Source organism: Vipera ursinii (genome assembly GCF_947247035.1).
Source record: "Vipera ursinii genome assembly, chromosome: 12".
Lineage (NCBI taxonomy): Eukaryota > Metazoa > Chordata > Lepidosauria > Squamata > Viperidae > Vipera > Vipera ursinii.
This window is the reverse complement of record NC_139525.1, coordinates 11,579,794-11,598,430: the sequence shown is the minus strand read 5'-3', so window position 1 is coordinate 11,598,430 and position 18,637 is coordinate 11,579,794. Positions and strand designations below refer to the sequence as shown.

Below are 18,637 nucleotides of genomic sequence, written 5' to 3'. Positions count from 1 at the left end.
GAGACTCCTTAGATTTAGGCGGAGCCATCTTTCATATTTTTTTGTGTTGCTGGTAATTTTTTTCTGAGTAGCAGTCCTGTGGAAGTATCACATTGAACTGAACATGTTCAAATTCATCCAGATGCCTTCATATCTTAAATCTGTCTGAACTGAAGGAGTTTGAAGCATCCGTTCAAATTGATTTAGACATCCAAAGCCAGTTTTCTAAAACAGTTCCAAAGTTCAGAGAGGACCTGATTCATTTGCCCCAAACCCTTCAATGCCAAAGCTTATTTGAAAATAAAAAGAGTTGTATCTACGTGTTACTATTGCATTGTCTCTGCCTGATTTCCTGAGTCAACTTTTGCTACCAGCAGAAACTCCCATTGTTTGGATAGGCCTTCCCAGCTCAGATTGTTGTGTCTTGCAGTTGCAAAAATGACTGCAACCAGGTGTCCAATCGGGTTTAATATCTTCTTAACCACCACAACACCGTTTGACAGAATTCTTGCCTTTAAGCCTTATTTTTGTGGTTAGCAACATGCAAAGTTTTCTTCTTTTTAACTTCCTGTGAAGAGATCCTCGTTCACTCCGTTGCCATAACAAGAGCCAATCAACGGTCTTTCTTTTCCTCTCTTGAGTCACTCTCCAAAAGAGAACCAAGCAAGAATTTGCTATCCAAAAGTTGCCCTTTTTTTCCTGCGCGCCTCGCTTTTGCTGATGCTCCAAATGAGGTAAGGCTTTCAGAATTTGAAGTGTGGGATACCAGATGAAGTAGATTTTATTTATTTTATTTTTCCCCCCCCCTCTGCAGTTGTGGAAGAATGTTCCTCTTTAGTTAGCAAAAAAAAAAAGTAAAGATCTTGTTTTCATACAATCTGTGCCAGATGACCGCACTTGTGAAAATTAGGAGGAGCAAATATACCAATTTATGCCTCTCCTGAAAATTTGGGGAGACTGTCGCCAGATAAACACAATGAGTGAAACTGCTGTTTGACTGAGGCACAAAAGAATAAAAATAGGAAAGAGAGAACTTAGTTTCTGGGGTCTGGTGGAACAGGGGAGGTTTATTTATTTTTTTTAATGGGAAAGGCCTGCTTCTGAAGTCCCACTACATGACAACATTTAATAGCTGGCTGGGGAATTCTGGGAGTTGAAGTCCACACATCTTCGAACTGACAGAGTTGAGAAACACCGATGTAGGGCTTTAAAGGTGATAACAGGCACCTGGAATGGCACCCAGAAATAAATTAGGAGCCGATGCAGCTCAAGCAGCAACGGTGTAATATGGACAAACCATGAGCGATTGCGTTCTGAAGCAGCTGTAACTTCTAGCCCCACATGGTGTACGTTGCAATAATCCCACTAGGAAATGAGCAAAGACTGACTCTGAGTAGGGCCTGGCAGTCCAGGAATGGGTGCCATAGGCACACAAGACACACCTGGGCAAAGATACGGCCATCACCCATAGCTGTCCCAGCCAATTGAGCAGAACCAGTAAATCTAGAAGTCCAGGGTTTGGGGGGGGTTGTTTTTGTTTTTTGGGGAATAGCTGTTCACCAGGATCGTGCTTTGCATTTCAATTGCATAAGTTAGGAAAACCTATTTATCAGACCACTGAAGGAAGGCGTATAATATGCGGTACAAAATTGGTTTTGTCCAAAAGCTGCAGGCAGACCTTGCTGCATTCCAATTCAGATATCTGGAAAGGTTACATGCACCTTTGGCTAAACTGAATTCTTTGAAAACATGAATTTTATAGATTTAAAGATTGTTATAGCCATGGTGAGCCTTTCAATAAAGATCAGATACAGCAACAAATTGGTTATACACTCTTTTCAGTATCAACTCAAATCTCCTCTGGGATAGTTTAACTGAATAGCGTTAAGATCATATCAAAAAATATAAAACAAAACACAAGATCTAATTCCAGAATAAAATAGATAAAATAATTCTGGCCACTAGAAATATTAGAACTTCAGCAATACAGCCTTATAAAATTCTTACAAATTGTATATAAATAACTTCGTTATTCAGAACAACCAAAAGGAATTTCAAAAGTGTATAGGTTATTACTGTAATTTAAATTAAAAGAGCCATCTGGACCTTAGGATATTGATTTTGTCAAGTTGTCAACACTTATGGAAACCAGTTTCACTTCACTTTCAATACAAGAAGTGCAGTGGAAAATTAAACATTGTTGGTATTTGACTCCTGTTAGGCTGGCTCATACATATTAAAATTATTCTTCCAAATGCTATGGAGGTTGTCAAAAAATAATAATAAAGGTTTGTTTTGGGGATTTTTTTTCTCTTCATTTGTGGTGGTCACCTTATAAAGTTATACCCCTTTGGTGAAAATGTTTTGAAGAGTTAAGTACCATCACAAAACAAAAAAAACTGAATACTTTCCAAAGTTAAGCTTATTACACTTATCTACCGGACAAAACCATGAATTTAAAAATAAAGAGTTGATTTATCTATTTAATTTTAGCAACCGAAACAATGATCGTGCAACATTGAGAACTCTAGGTAATATAACAATTGAGTTGCAATTAGCAAGACCTTTTCGATTGCCACATTAGAAAAAAAAAACATCACAGATTTGAGTAAAGGAAATAAAATGTCAGAAGCAGGAACCACAATTTTATTAAGCTTGGTTGGATCTTATGGTTTACCTCAAATTTTGGTTCAGTCATGTCTGATTTTCAGAAACTGCTTGGAAAATTCCCTTAATAAGGGTTTTTCAGAAGATGTTGACCATTACATCCTTCTTGCAGCTCAGAGAGAGTGAATGGCTTTGGGCCTAAGACAGATGAGAATTCACCTTCTCTCACTTTCTAGACAGATGCCTTAACCACTGCACCAAACTGGGTTTTTAACTTAATAGCAATAGATTATAATGTGGTATACTTTTTAAATATTATAAATTTTGAAATGGAGTACCCCTCTCTTTATTCAAGTTGTAGTAGACCTTCTTTATATTTCTATTTTTTTTAGATGTATCTTGGATTCATGTTAATGTAGTTACCTGATATTGTTTGAAATCAAAACAAAAAAAAAGTTACATGCACCCATAGTTTCATTGCTCTACTGCCCCTCCCTTTAAGGCATGAGCTGGCCTAAAGAGAGTTTTTGAAATTAAGTTTGCAACTTCAGCTTCTTGTTTGTTCCTGTTGTGAAAGCCAAGCATCCCTTGGCTGCAGGTCCTGCCTGTAAGTTACATCTTATGAAAAATCTCTGTGGGTTGATTTGTGAGGGAGAGCCATCTCTGTCGGCATGCTGTTCAAGGAGGCATAGCCACAGATTAACACAAAACCAACAATCAAGCAGCAAATAATACCCCAATTAAGGAACCGCCAACTCAGACAAATAAGCTAACAGTAAATAACAGCCTAATCAAGGAGCCGCCAGTAACACTTTCACCAACACTGGCAGAGCAAGCCATTTACATATAAACAGAAAGCAAACCCCACTCCCTTCTAGCACTGATGATGTTACCTAATTGGGTAATGAAATGTCTCAAGAAAACAACCAAGCTAAGAGAGCACCAAGGACCCCACAGTCCTCCTCCTTCTCCTCTCTGTAAACCCCACGCCCTTCCACCACTGATGCTGTTACTTAGTTGGGTAATGAAATGTATGCAAGAAAATAATCAAGCTCTGAGAGCACCAAGGGCCCCAGAATTTGACCCTGAACTACAAATATTCTCTTCTGTCGATAGCCCCATTTCTTACTAATTTACTGCTGACTGGGCCTCTGTACAGTAGAAACTCTTAAGTGGATGATAAAGCTTGCACTTAGCCAGCTATTGGTAAAACCAGCTTAGAAAGAAACTCAGGCAGAATGCATTTGTGGTCAATGACAATCTTGAGTTATATTCATCATAATTTAATCCTCCAGGGATAGAGAAATCACAGAAGCCCTTTCGCCAACATGCAGTAAGAACCGTTTCCCACAGAGGTGTCGTTATGTAAAACAGAAGCTGGAAATTTGATTTTTATTGACTTCCTGCCTGAGTGATGGACTTGAAGCTGCTGTCTTAATAAGAACTAATTGGCAAAGATGCTAAACAGGAAACTTTTGAACAGTATGCAAGAACAGTTTAGTAAATAGGAAATGCATGAACAAACAGGTTGGTGGAAGGCAACTTGCAACAATTTACAGGCTGGGCAAAATGACTCCACCATTCTCAAGCCGCAGAAGCATTTCTTTTTTATTTTTATTAAAAGTTATTAAAATTACCAAAGTTCGATCCTTATAGGCTTGAGGTTGACTCAGCCTTCCATCCTTTTGAGGTCAGTAATTGAGGAGCCAGATGGTTGGGGCCAACATGCTAACATTGTAAACTGCTGTAAAGCACTATAGGACAGTATATAAATCTATGGGACAGTATATAAATCTAGAGGGACGTGGTGGCTCAGTGGGTTAGGACGCTGAGCTTGTCGATCAGAAGGTCGGCAGTTTGGCGGGTCAAATCCCGAGTGCCGCATAACAGAGTGAGCGCCTGTTACTCGTCCCAGCTTCTGCCAACCTAGCAGTTCAAAAAGCACGTAAAAATGCAAGTAGAAAAATAGGGACCACTACGGTGGGAAGGCAACAGCATTCCATGCACCTTTGGCGTCTAGTCATGCTGGCCACATGACCACGGAGACGTCCTCGGACAAGCGCTGGCTCTTCGGCTTTGAAACGGAGATGAGCACCGGCCCCTAGAGTCGGAAACGACTAGCACGCATGTGCGGGGGAACCTTTACCTTTACCTTATATAAATCTATGTGCTATTGCCTATAGCTTTATTAACGTGCCATCTTTTCCCTACAGGGTCCAGAATCACTCCAATGGTGGGACTTTTCCAAGTCGCCCTACCTTCAATGGAACTGAGATGCTGGGAAACCCAGAGATGAATTGCTCTGAGCCCGGAAGACATTTCCAACACACATTTTATACTGCCACTTACTCCATCATTTTCATCCCAGGCCTCCTAACCAACAGCATTGCTCTGTGGATGCTCTGCTTCTTTATACAAAAGCAAAACAAAGCCATCATCTTCCTGCTGAATCTGGCCACTGCAGACTTTATTCATGTCCTCTCCTTACCTCTGCGGATTTATTATTACATCAACTACAGGTGGCCCTTTGGACTCTTCCTTTGCCAGCTTTGCTTCTACTTGAAGTACCTGAACATGTATGCCAGCATTTGTTTCCTCACCTGTATCAGCATGCAAAGGTATCTGTTCCTACTCCATCCCTTTAAGGCCAAAAACTGGAAGAAGGGCTACGATGTGGCCATCTCGGCTGCCATCTGGTTGGTGGTTGGCATAACTTGTCTGACCTTCCCATTGCTGAGAAACAGCCAGAGCTCCGAAGCTTGCTTCTCCGATCTCAACATTGAAAAATTCCAGAACAAGGCGGCTTTGATCGGGATGCTAATGGTTGCCGAGCTGATTGGGTTCTTGTTCCCTCTTACAATCATTGTCTATTGCACTTCCAGGATCAAAGCTTCCCTTCAGGAAAACCAAATGCCTTTACAAAATGCCGGTGAAAAACGGAAGGCCTTACGGATGGTGTCCATGTGTGCCCTTGTGTTTTTTGTGTGCTTCGCCCCCTACCACGTCATGTTTTTCTTCTTCATGTTGGTAAAAGAAGATGTGGTGAGGGACTGTGCTGTAAAGCAAAGTATCTTGTATCTGCACCCTTTTTTCTTAAGCCTGGCAAGCTTCAACTGCTGCTTGGATCCGTTCCTGTATTTTTTTGTGACATCGGAATTCCATGATCGGATGCCAACCTACAGGAGCTTGTCCTTCAGAAGTCGTTTGATAAGCAAGGAAAGTGCTTCTTCTCTGAAGGACTAAATTAGCCATGGTAAAGTTTTGGTTCGTTGATTGAGCAATAGTTGGTTGGGTTCATCCAACATGATAGATCAGTGGTTGCTAATCTGTTTTATGGAAACCATTTTAGGGGAAATTGCATGAGTCAAAGCAGCTGTAGATGACACATTGCTGGCTCTAAGTTAATGTTGTGGTCTTCAAAAGCTTTCAGTGACAATCTCGAAGTCTGCATTGAAGAGAAACGTTGGGATCTGCAGCACTGTGTTCTACAGATCACAAAGATGGGATTCACATAGCTATCACATGATCTGTTTTAATTTTTTTCTACAACCTCAGCCTGACACTCATCATTTCCAATCAAGAGTCTTAAACTGGGTGGGGATGAGCAAATGCTAAGCTACACAAACCAAAAACAGCTCTACAGAGACATGAATTTCTTTTTCCCAGATCTAACTAAGGAGGGCAGTTGCTGAACCCGCTTTATTTTGCTTTGATAGTTTTGGAAGTACTAATGCTTTTTGCTGATCCCACTAATGGATCTAAAGATCGAATCATGAAAAGCGAACCAAATTTTGCTAATCTGAGACATTCCATTGCTCATCTAAGCAACTTCGTCAGTCAGAGCAAAAATTCTCTGTCTAACCAATTTTGCCCTGACTGATGAAGTTGCTTGAAGAACAAAATGTCTCAGATTTACAAAGTTTGATCAGTTACCATGATTTCAATCTTTAGACACCCTTGGCCTGGATAATTGATTCTTCACTGACATATTGACCCCACTTATGGGATTAATGGGAAAGTAATGGGAAATTACTTTGGGAATGTAATTCCTGACTGACTTCAAGCTAGAATCAAAGGTATAACTTGCATATATATATCCACATATACATATACATACATACATACATATATACATATACATATATAGGTAAAGGTAAAGGTCCCCCCGCACATGCGTGCTAGTCGTTTCCGACTCTAGGGGCCGGTGCTCATCTCCGTTTCAAAGCCGAAGAGCCAGCGCTTGTCCGAGGACATCTCCGTGGTCATGTGGCCGGCATGACTAGATGCCAAAGGCGCACGGAACGCTGTTACCTTCCCACCGGAGTGGTCCCTATTTTTCTACTTGCATTTTTACGTGCTTTCGAACTGCTAGGTTGGCAGAAGCTGGGATGAGTAACAGGCGCTCACTCTGCTACGTGGCACTCGGGATTCGACCCACCAAACTGCCGACCTTTTGATCGACAAGCTCAACCACAGCCTCCTGCTCGGGACATTACATCACAGAATTCAGGAGATTACAATGTTAAAACCCAGGATATCACAACACAGCAAACCACCCAGGATATTTCAACACAGAACTCAGGAAATCACTACAATAGAGCTCAGGATGTCATCACACAGCCCATTACCCAGGTCGTTACAACACAAAGGACTAACGAGCACACAGCCAGCACCTCAGCCACACAGGATGTTACAAATCAGCCAACTAATCCCCTAACAATAACCCCATCAACCAATCATGATGTAACATCACAGCCAACCAATCCGCTTACAGCAACAAAGCCAGCACCCCACACATCCCCACCAGTATTTATAGGGAGACGGCAGCTCCAATCACACACTTCGCTTGAACAAGCACGAAACCGAAGACACCAGCCTGAAGATGATGAGTGGGACCTCGTTGAAACGTCGCCAAGACACCCTCAATCCTACACGGGAAAAGACCCGAATACACCAAGACCTACATACCTATACCCGTGAAAATCTATGAAAACAAATATATATATATTTACCAGATTAATTTCTGGTAAAAATTAACAGAATTTTGTTTTAGTCCAATTCAAAAGTATAACTTCATTAGGGAATTGACTGAACACATCTTTATAAATATGTACATATTCTGCAAGTAAACAAAACAATCGCTCTGAAAATAGTAAAATAAATAAAAGAACTGGTTTGAAAGAGAAAGAAAACAAGAGTACTCTTTGTCAGTTATGTCCACTGCTTTTCAAGGAAGAGCACAGTCCACGCTGCAACAACTCGTCCCCATTTTAGAATAGAATAGAGTTGGAAGGGACCTTGGAGGTCTTCTAGTCCAGCCCCCCCGCTTAAGCAGGAGAACCTATATCATCTCAGACAAGTGACTGTCTAGTCTCTTCTTAAAAATCTCCAGTGATGGAGCGCCCATGATTTTAATCATGTGATCTGGGTAATTATGTAATTTCAAATATATAGCTACATTCTGGTTTCCATATGTTTATCGGGGGGGTGTTTGGTTCTTTCTCTTTGTTCTTTCTTTTTTATTTTTCATTCAGGTGCATCCTGTGGGTTATTTTTAACTTTTACAGACAGCCATTGACAGGAAATATTTCATGCCTCCCACATTTAATGCCTACCACTGCCTATCCGAGGCCAAAACATTTAAAAAAGCAAGCAAATCTAACCAGAGACTATGGTTTAATATTATTAATATACATAACAATTGTTGAGAGGAACTGAAAATCCCATTTTAACGTTCTTTTTTTTAAAAAAATAATAATCTGATTGCTTTCTATACAAAAATTAGCAAATCATCAAGAATGTCAAAGCTTACCTCTTTACCATTGAAAAAAATAATCATATTCCTGATTTTTCCCCTCTCATCTTCACTGAAAATAAAAGCCCAATCAGGGCAAAAAAATTGGTTATATACTTCAGTATTTTTTAGGATGGGGACGTGGTAAAGAAAGAAGTTTGGGCATGGTTTCGAAATATTGGCGATATTCTTCTTATTCTATTCCACGGTTACAAGAAACATATAAGTTAAACGTATAGATGTAAATTAATCATGGACTGGTTTGTTCTCCTTAGCAAACGTAAGCTTTCTCCACAATCAATTAAGCATAATTTGACAATATGAGCAAAAGCAAACATTCAGTAGCATCTCTCTTTAAATCTAACTACTTGCAGGAAGCCCTGGATCAAAACACACCTTACAGGATGTTAAGATTTTTATTGTGACATTCTGGTTAAAACAGCCATTTCAACAGACCAAGAAAGAGTTCAGCTTTCAAAACAATTTCTTATTTTACTTTTATGGTTTCTAGAGTCTAACCAGATATGTAATGTTGAGCATCTGAAATATTCCAGAACCTGTTTGAAATGCCTTCTGTATTTAGTCCTTTGTCAGGCTACATGACTTTCTGCTACAGTTCTATATCTAAATATAACAATATAATTAATATAATTGTTTCAGGGATATAGACCCTTATGTTGTCAAAAAGGGGCTGTCTGCTTTTTCATCCTTCTATACCAGGGGTAGGCAACCTTGGCTCCTTTATTTTATTTTATTTTATTCCATTTATATCCTGCCCTTCTCCAAAGACTCAGGGCGGCTTACAAGCTTAGCAGCCTTCATTCTATGTATATGCCTGCTTATTAGGGCTTTCAGCCCCCCCGCCCCAAGCGGCATTATTACAAAGTCAGCTTATTGCCCCCAACAATCTGGGTCCTCATTTTACCTACCTCGGAAGGATGGAAGGCTGAGTCTCACCTTGAGCCTGGTGGGACGCGAACCTGCACTAATTGCAGGCAGCTCGTGGACTTCAACTCCCAGAATTCCTGAGCCAGCACAGCAGTTTTGAGATTAATTACATTAATTGCCAAAGGACCCATCGCAGAGAACGGAATGAGGTATTCTGTAAAGGCAGTGTATTCACCTGAATGCCGATTCTTTGTACTTAACAATAATTTCAGACGCTTGGCAACTGACTCCTATTTATGACCATTGCCGTCTCCCAAGGTCCTGGGATCCCCTTTTTACGACCTTCTGACGAGCGAAGTCAATGGGGAAGACAGAATTACTTAACCACCGTGTCACTAACTGAACAACGGCAGTGATTGCAGTAAAACAGGGCAAAATTCACTTAACTGTCTCAATTTAGCCACAGAAATTTTGGGCTGAATTGTGATCATACGTCCAGGACTATCGGTATTTTATTTTTGTTTTATATTTTTGATACGGTCAAAGCGCTAATCAACCGATAAACTATTTCTTTGTTATGCTTTTTCTGCACTTCTTATTTTTTTTCCCCTTTCCCTTTCTTTGTTCTCTTTATTCTGCATTAGACTGTGTCCGTTCTTACGTTCCCTTTAACGCTTTTAATAAAAATTTATGGCTAAAAAGTTAAAAGAAATAAAGCAAAAAAAAAAAAGGCAGACATCACAAACTTGTGTGACGCAGAGGGCAGATTTTGGAGGCTCCGCTATCGCTGCAATGTCATCTGTTGTTTTGGCCCCTCTCCAGAAAGCTGTGGTTGTATTTTAAGTGGGGCAGAGAAAGGAGATCCAGGATTTCCTCTCCTACAATCACAGCTCTGGACCTTCCCTCGTCTTTCTGAAAAACTTTTCGAGAGCCTGCTCAACCTTCCGAAATTATTCACGAAGAGGTTCGGACTGCATGAGAAATCTTGTGACCGAAATGAGCAAAACATCCGACGTTCAGAGGAAGCTTTGGTTGCTTTTCGCTCCTTATGCCTTTCTGCGTTCATCATCACTTGAAGGAATGCAAAGTGCTGTGAGGTAAGGCTGTTCTCCTAAAATCTAGAGAGGGTAAAAAGCTGCAGATTCTGGCATCCTCACGTCCTGATTTTAGAGTGAATTTGCAGGAAAGAATTCAGTTATTGGCTATACAGAAGTGGGTTTCGGCGCTTCTGAAGGCTTTTTTTTATTATTTTAATTCCATTTATATCCCGCCCTTCTCCGAAGACTCAGGGCGGCTTACAAGCTTAGCAGTAGCCTTCATTCTATGTATATTTATTTTATTACATTTATTTATATGCCTGCTTATTAGGGCTTTCACACACACACCCCAAGCGGCATTATTACAAAGTCAGCTTAATTGCCCCCAACAATCTGGGTTTGCGAATCAGCAGCAAGTCCCACCCTCAAATAACTGCATCTATATCATCCATTTGAAGTGAAAAACAAGGTTTTCCTGCCAAGGAAATCAACTGAGCAGAGAGGTTTGTTTTTTTTTTCTTCAGAAAGACTGCCTGTTACCAGTAACTGTCATAGTTCACTCTTTAATTTAACAATCTCCTGTTTTGTATTACTGTAATCATTAAGATCTTCAAGAGTTTTTTTATTATTATTTATTTATCTGAGGGGAAAAACATCGCTTTATCAAATGCAAAAAAAATGGTTCCCAACTCTTTAGAAAGAGTTTTTGTTGGGCTGAATAGCTTAATTGTGACTTCTGAAAAGGCAAATGACAAAAGGAAAATTGACATACGGGTAGAAACAATTAGGGTCAAGTTCCAGTTCATTCTTTTCTTGGCAGTCAGTGTTATTTTAAACTGTGAGCGTGTATCTCCCTGAGCTCCTAAGGTCTACCAGAATTGGGATGCAAAAATTCAGAAGAAAAATATTGTTGTTAGTTGCAAAGTCGTGTCCGACCCATCGCGACCCCATGCACAACGTTCCTCCAGGCCTTCCTGTCCTCTACCATCTTCTGGAGTCCATTTAGGCTCACGCCTACTGCTTCAGTGACTCCATCCACCCACCTCATTCTCTGTCGTCCCCTTCTTCTCTTGCCCTCAACCTTTCCCAGCAATATTATGACACCTCTAAAAAAGAAAAAAGGGACGCGGTGGCTCAGTGGGTTAGGACGCTGAGCTTGTCGATCAGAAGGTCGGCAGTTTGGCGGGTCGAATCCTGAGTGCCGTGTAGCAGAATGAGCGCCTGTTACTCGTCCCAGCTTCTGCCAACCTAGCAGTTCGAAAGCACGTAAAAATGCAAGTAGAAAAATAGGGACCACTCCGGTGGGAAGGTAACAGCGTTCTGTGCACCTTTGGCATCTAGTCATGCCGGCCACAGGACCACGGAGACATCCTCGGACAAGCGCTGGCTCTTCGGCTTTGAAACGGAGATGAGCACCAGCCCCTAGAGTCGGAAACGACCAGCACGCATGTGCCGGGGAACCTTTACCTTTACCTTTAAAAAAGAAACAAATAATATGAATTCTCTTCTCCCTTTCTCCTTTAGTGGCTGTCCAAATATTGGTAGTCCAGATGTGCTATTTCTGCCCTAAGTCTTCTGATTCTTGCAGGACTGACCCTTGAAGATAACAGCCTTAAGTAAAAGCTACCACAATCCAAATAGCTTTGATCCCCTAAATTCAAATCTTCCAGGAACTACTGTATCAATGGAATATCTCCCACAGCTTGCTTCTTCCTCAAATGTGCAAAAGGCACTTATGAATATGCTCATTTTTTCCCTTTTGAGTTTCTTTTGCCCTGGGATGGTCAAGGAGTCTGAAAGTATCCAGAGATCCTACAGATTTAGGGCTTTTCTCCTGTAAGCCAGCAAAAAAAACGTTCTGCTGCTGTAATTTGGGGCACCTTCACTGCTGATCCTCATTTTGCTTCTGTAATAATAATAATAATAATTTAATTTTTATACCGCCCTTCTCTTGAAGGACTCAGGGCGGTGTACAGGGCAATACAATAAAATACAATATATAAAAATTAAAAGAAATATTAAATACAGTAGCCCAATTAAATAGATTAATACAAAATGTTAAAATACCCCTAAACCCATCAGACCAGGCCGGCTTGTTCAAATAAATATGTTTTTAGGTCACGTCGGAAGGAGCGAAGGTCGGGAGCCATCCGGAGCTCCACCGGTAAATGGTTCCAAAGGTCTGGCGCGCCCACAGAGAACACCCCTGGGGGCCGCCAGTCGACACTCTTTGACCGATGGCACCCTAAGGAGGCCCTCTCTGTGGGAGCGCACTGGACGAAGGGAAGTTGATGCCGGCAGCAGGTGCTCCCGTAAGTAACCCGGACCCATGCCATTTAGGGCTTTATAGGTCGTAACCAGCACCTTGAATCTTACCCGGAGGACAACCGGAAGCCAATGCAGCTCACGGAGTAGAGGTGTTACATGGGAGTATCGGGAAGCCCCCACCACCACTCGCGCGGCTGCATTCTGCACCAGCTGGAGCCTCCGAGTAGTCCTCAAGGGCAGCCCCATGTAGAGAGCATTGCAGTAGTCCAAACGGGAGGTCACGAGTGCATGAGTGACTGTGCGCAAGGCATCCCGGTCTAGATAGGGCCGCAACTGACGCACCAGGCGAACCTGAGCGAAGGCCTGTAATGAGCTGTAGTGAGTGTAGAAGGACAGAGGAACGATCTATTTCCAGGGCAATCATCAGATAAACATGGCTTGGCTCCAGACCAAGAAAGTGGTTTGTGCTTCGGAAAGTACCCAACTCCCCTTCATTCTTATCAAGTTAAAAGAAAAGAGGAAGGAAGGCACATTCAGACTTACAAGAGGTTGTTACTATGGTTGTTCTGAAAAGGCAACTGAACTTCCTTGGATTTTTTTCCCCCTTGAAAACGTTTTGCTTCTCATCCATTCTGAACTGAAGAAGTTAACGAGAAGCGAAACGTTTTTCAAGGAAAAAACCCAAGAAAATTCAGTTGCCTTTTGGGAAAGCACCTTTGGGACCACCATGAACTGGACGATTGAGAATCTCCATAAACGTTTGCTCCGATAAACGCAGTTTTAGATTCAAGAATCTTTCCCTGCAATCCTTGGTTAGGTTGAAATCGTGCTGTTTCATAAAGTTCCGAGTTTAGGTCAAGGTCCACCGAGTTCCCATCGTTTTCCTGAACGGAGAGTCATAACTTTTTTTTTTGGAGGAAGGGGTACATGACTCTTTTAATTACACAATTTTTGGAAAAGATCATAACCCCACATTGCAGAAGTGAAGCTCTCTCCCAGAGCAGTGGATGAACAGGCATGTAGGGGAAAAGTCTCTACAAATGGTACAGTGGAAAACATCCCATTGCTAAAAATATAAACAAACTAAAACCATCCATAGAACTCTCAAAGCTAAAACAGCAGCTTGGCAATATCAGAATGTTGGGCTATCAACCAGGAAAAGGGTGGGGAGACCTTTTGGAGTTAAATAACAGCTAAGCCAACACCCAACTGTGGCTACTTTCCTCTTGGAGAGTTTGAATGAATCAGCAGCAAGAAGAAGAAAAGGAACAGGGTAGAAAGTTTCAAGCAAGGTTGAACCTTTAGATTCCCACCATGCACAGACACAGCAGCCGAGATAGGAAGGTATAAAAATAGTCTGTAAACAAACAGACCCAAAATAGAAATGGGTGGACTTAGAGGATTCCTGCAAATGCTGTCATGAAGAATCTCTGTTTCTAGTTGTGTTTATTTATTAAATTTATACGGCCACCCATCTCACTTGCCTGGGATTCTGGGCAGCCTTGCATAGTTAAAACACAAATAAAACCCAAGTTTTCTACTATTAAAAAGAAGGGTTGTTTTTTAAAAAAATAATAATCAAAAGCTGCATTTAAAATCGCAATAGTGGAAAAAAAAACAGAGGAAGGCGTACTCTAACTATATATATTATATAATCATTTAATAATCTCCATATTGCCTTCATATTCCCAGATCTGATGATACATCCAAGTTTTCAGGGTCTTCTGAAAGGCCGGCAGGGTTTTATTTATTTATTTGGGTCAGAAGGATCATTATTATAATTTTATAAAAGGTAAAGGTAAAGGTTCCCCCGCACATGCGTGCTAGTCGTTTCCAACTTTAGGGGACGGTGCTTATCTCCGTTTCAAAGCTGAAGAGCCAGCGCTTGTCCGAGGACGTCACCGTGGTCATGTGGCCGGCATGACTAGACGCCAAAGGCGCACGGAGCGCTGTTACCTTCCCACCGTAGTGGTCCCTATTTTTCTACTTGCATTTTTACGTGCTTTCGAACTGCTAGGTTGGCAGAAGCTGGGACGAGTAACAGGCGCTCACTCTGTTACATGGCACTCGGGATTCGACCCACCAAACTGCCAACCTTCTGATCGACAAGCTCAGCGTCCTAGGTATAAATGCAGACAGAGGGGAGCGCTGGCTCAGCACTTAGTTTGTCAGCTGGAAAGCCGACAACCCAGGTCTGAGACCCATGTGCTGTGTGATGGGGTGAGCTCCCGTTCTTTGGCCCAGTTCCTGCACACCTACCAGTTCGAAAGCATGCAAACGCAAGTAGATAAATAGGTACCACTTTGGTGGGAAGTTAACAAGAATTCCCTGCACCTCGGCATACAGTCATGCTGGCCACATGACCAGAGAAAGTGTCTTTGGACAACGCTGGCTCCCTTGGCTAGGAAACAGAGATGAGCACCGTGCCCTAGAGTTGGACATCACTGGACAGGGAGAATCTTTACCTTTATAAATACAAACATCAGAACATAAAATTTAAATTGTGCAGAAGCCTCATTTAGGTGCGCTTGCCCTGAAGCATGTAACATTAATTGCATTCTGTTGTGCTGTCAAGAGGTCTACAAACCTCCATATTCACAGTAGGCAGAAGTGGCCAAATGTCCCCATTGATTCAAGGAAACTCTTGATCTTGCTGTGCCCATGCGCAGTCTGCTTAGCGATTTCCAAAATTCCCAGTTTTCATCATGGCCAGATGCTGGCCATGTGTTGGCAAGGGTAGGGGCCACTCTTACTTTGGGGGGAATAGTATGCCAGAGGGCAGGGGCCGTGGCAGAAAAGTTTCTCTTTCTGAACCGTGCCAAATGAAGGGCAACTCAGCCATCAGCCAGGCCAGATGGGATGAGTAGATGTATTCAAATACAGGTAGTCCTTCATTTACATCCATCCCTTTAGTGACCTGAAGATTACTGATAGCTCCCAGCTGCCACTATTGAGCTACCTGGAATGAAACAGGTCATCTAGACATGTTTATAATATTTTAGATTCTACGTTTCATATTTTGTGTTCTTATCTCTCGTGTTTTTCTCAAAATGTGATGTGAGTGTGCCATACGATATAATAATAATAATCTCATTTAAGCAAGAAAGCTTGAAAAAATTGTGAGTTCTCAGTGGCAAATGAGGGTTTGAAAGGTTTTTCCTGGCTTGTGACTTCTGCTACATTACTCACAGCAGGGTATCCTCAGGAGGAACAATCATTAAGCAGCTTAGAATCAGGAGACAGGAAGGAAAGAGAACTCATTTAAAGCTGGCTCATCTCGAAATGAACGGACATGCCTCCCATTCATGCCCATCCACCCCTTGACTTAGAGCAGGATTGGAACTCCCTGGTTAAAAATAATTATAACTTAGGTTCCTTTTCCTACGTTGGTCATTCTTTCCCTTCCTCCGTGTGATTTAATCCATGGAGCTTGCAGGAGCAAAGAAGCCAGAAAACCGTGCCTTCAGAGCTAAATTGGGTAAGAACAGCAGCTTTCTCAATTTCCAGATATCTTGGATTTCAAATTGCAACATAATGTGGAGTTTCCAGCTAGTTTGGGAAGTTGCGGTAAGGTATATCTAGCCGATGGTATAAGGATAATGTCGGCTGCCACCTTAGTCTTCCTTGTGCTTCACTGCTGTGCAGTGACAGACTGCCATGAACAGTGGGGAGGGGGAATGAAGGGGGGGAAGGCTTGGGGAAGACGAAAGTAAGTGCTGTATCTTCTTGAGAAGCAACCTCAAGGTCACCTAGCTGGAAGAAAGAGGGAGCCCCATACCAAAACACGCTTGGACTGACTGTTATGAAAACATCTTGCCTGAACCAGATTGGTTACAATGGGGTGGACAATGAGAGATAGTTAAGGGAGGGAAAATAATTGAACTTAGGGATTTTGGCGCGCAATCCTCAGTTCTGGCTTTGCAACACTGCAATACACTTGACCTCTAATAAACTATACCTTTCTCAACAAATGGAGCCAAGGATGGTTTCTATCTAGAGATTTAAGTTGTGGCAGATCTGATAAGATTTTTGGTTTGGCAGAGGTTTGGACTAGAAGACCTCCACAGTCCCTTCCAGCCCAAGGATTCTATGATTCTTCTGAAGTGACAAATATGATTTGACCATTGAACGTGGCATGTGTGTTCAAGGCTGCAGCCTTCCTTTCTCACCTGTCTCTCTGTAGAAGGAAATAAGTGTTTGCTCCTGATTTTCCTGTCCTTCACAGGGATTTGCTCAGCCACCACTGTGCTCAGGAACTTCACTGACCGGACCGAGATGCCGGCTGACAATTCTTCTGAAAATTGTTCTGATCCTTCCATGGGTTTCCAGGCCTCCTTATACGCAGCGACGTACGTGATCGTTTTCATCCCTGGTCTGGTGGGCAACAGCCTTGCTCTGTGGGTTTTGTGTTGCTTCATCAAGAAGGAAAGCAAAGCAGCCATTTTCATGATGAATTTGGCCGTGGCTGATCTGGCTCATGTCCTCTCCTTGCCTTTGAGGATGTACTACTATATCAACCACAGCTGGCCCTTTGGAAGCTTCCTCTGTCAATTCTGCTTCTACCTGAAATACCTCAACATGTACGCCAGCATCTGCTTCCTCACTTGCATCAGCATCCAGAGGTATCTCTTTCTGCTTCATCCCTTCCGAACCAAAAGTTGGAATTACAGACATGATGTTGCCATAAGTGCTACTATCTGGATCGTGGTGGGGGCTGCTTGCTTGCCCCTCCCAATCCTGAGAAGTCCTAGCTTAACCAACAATGCCAATACCTGCTTTGCTGACCTTGGAGTCAAACAGTTGACAAGGGGAGCCTCCGTTACACTGATGGTGGTAGCTGAGCTCTCTGGATTTCTGCTCCCTCTTGTAATAATCCTTTACTGCACGTGGAAGATGAGGCAGTCCCTGCAGGATCCTCAAGCTCCGTTGCAACAGGCTGACGAGAGGCGGAAAGCTTGGCATCTGATCTTGGGCTGTGCGGCCGTCTTCTTCATCTGCTTCACCCCCTACCACGTGAACCTCCCGATCTTCATGATGGTCAAACAAGGCGTCTTTGGAAGCTGCTTGGTCCGTCACCAAGTTCTGAATTTCCACACCATTTCTTTGTGCCTTGCAAGCCTTAATTGCTGCTTGGATCCAATTCTCTACTATTTCATGACATCAGAATTTCAGCAAAGGCTACTCCGACACAGCAGGGCTGCCTTACTCCACCGGTTCATCCGTTTAGAGAACAACAGGACTGCCGTTTCCACTGCCAAAGAGCAGGAGGAGGTTGGGAAGAGAAGCGAAAATGTTTTAATGGCCTATTTCCGATCCTTTCGGCCTCAAAGACTTGAAAATGATAGCCTGGAGACCCCTCTGTCTTCTTAGCTAATCAATGATACATAGAGGTCCATATCAGAAGATCTCCCATTGTTTGACTCCTCAAGTCTTGATGATTCTCGGCTGGATTTATGGACTTGGATCTGCTGAAAATGCTTGGGTTGGGTTGGTGATGGGTGAGATTTAAGTTCTACTCAGGATGATTCACAATTGATGTTCCATGCGGCCACTGCTTGATGGAGCAACTAATGAATTAAGTTTTGGAACCAACCTGTTTCTTGAAGTAGGAGCCTACTTTATGATGCGTGTGCTGCAGCCACAGATAATGTGAGACCCCAGAGCTTTGTTTTGCAACAAATCTTAAAAAATGAATCAAGCTAGGCCCAGAGAAGCTATGAGGTCCTCCTGGGGAAACCCATGAGCACATTGGGGCCACAGACATCTGAAGAGCAATGTTAATTTTTTTTTCAACCTCAAGAAAACATTATCAGATTAGATGTGTGGTTTTTTAAAAAAAACAAACTGGGCAAATGCTTTAGGAATGGGAAAGAACATCATCCTATATTATCGACAGAGTTTAAGAAATAGGCTCTGTCAAATTGCTTACATGAATTTAATGGTTTCAGATCCATCAGACAGATAAGAGAGATCAAAGTTGAAGGGAGATTATTTCCATCACTTTTCAAAACTTGTGGTGCAGTTTGTAACTTGAAAAAAATAATAATAATCTGGGGAAAGGCAT

The 18,637-nt window shown here is 42.2% G+C and overlaps 2 protein-coding genes across 2 annotated transcripts; both read left to right on the top strand.

The window, feature by feature from the left end:
- Positions 1-589: 589 nt before the first annotated feature.
- On the top strand, positions 590-6,710 carry LOC310645879 (putative P2Y purinoceptor 10). The gene is made up of 2 exons (XM_083371912.1): positions 590-713; positions 4,800-6,710. The coding sequence occupies exons 1-2, from the start codon at positions 700-702 to the stop codon at positions 5,827-5,829; spliced, it is 1,044 nt and encodes a 347-aa protein (XP_083228038.1). The 5' UTR covers positions 590-699; the 3' UTR covers positions 5,830-6,710.
- Positions 6,711-16,821: 10,111 nt separating this feature from the next.
- On the top strand, positions 16,822-17,943 carry LOC310645878 (putative P2Y purinoceptor 10; the record flags this gene model as incomplete). The annotated part of the gene is made up of 1 exon (XM_083371911.1): positions 16,822-17,943. Exon 1 carries the CDS (start codon positions 16,849-16,851, stop codon positions 17,941-17,943), a length of 1,095 nt encoding a protein of 364 aa, XP_083228037.1. The 5' UTR covers positions 16,822-16,848.
- Positions 17,944-18,637: the final 694 nt, after the last annotated feature.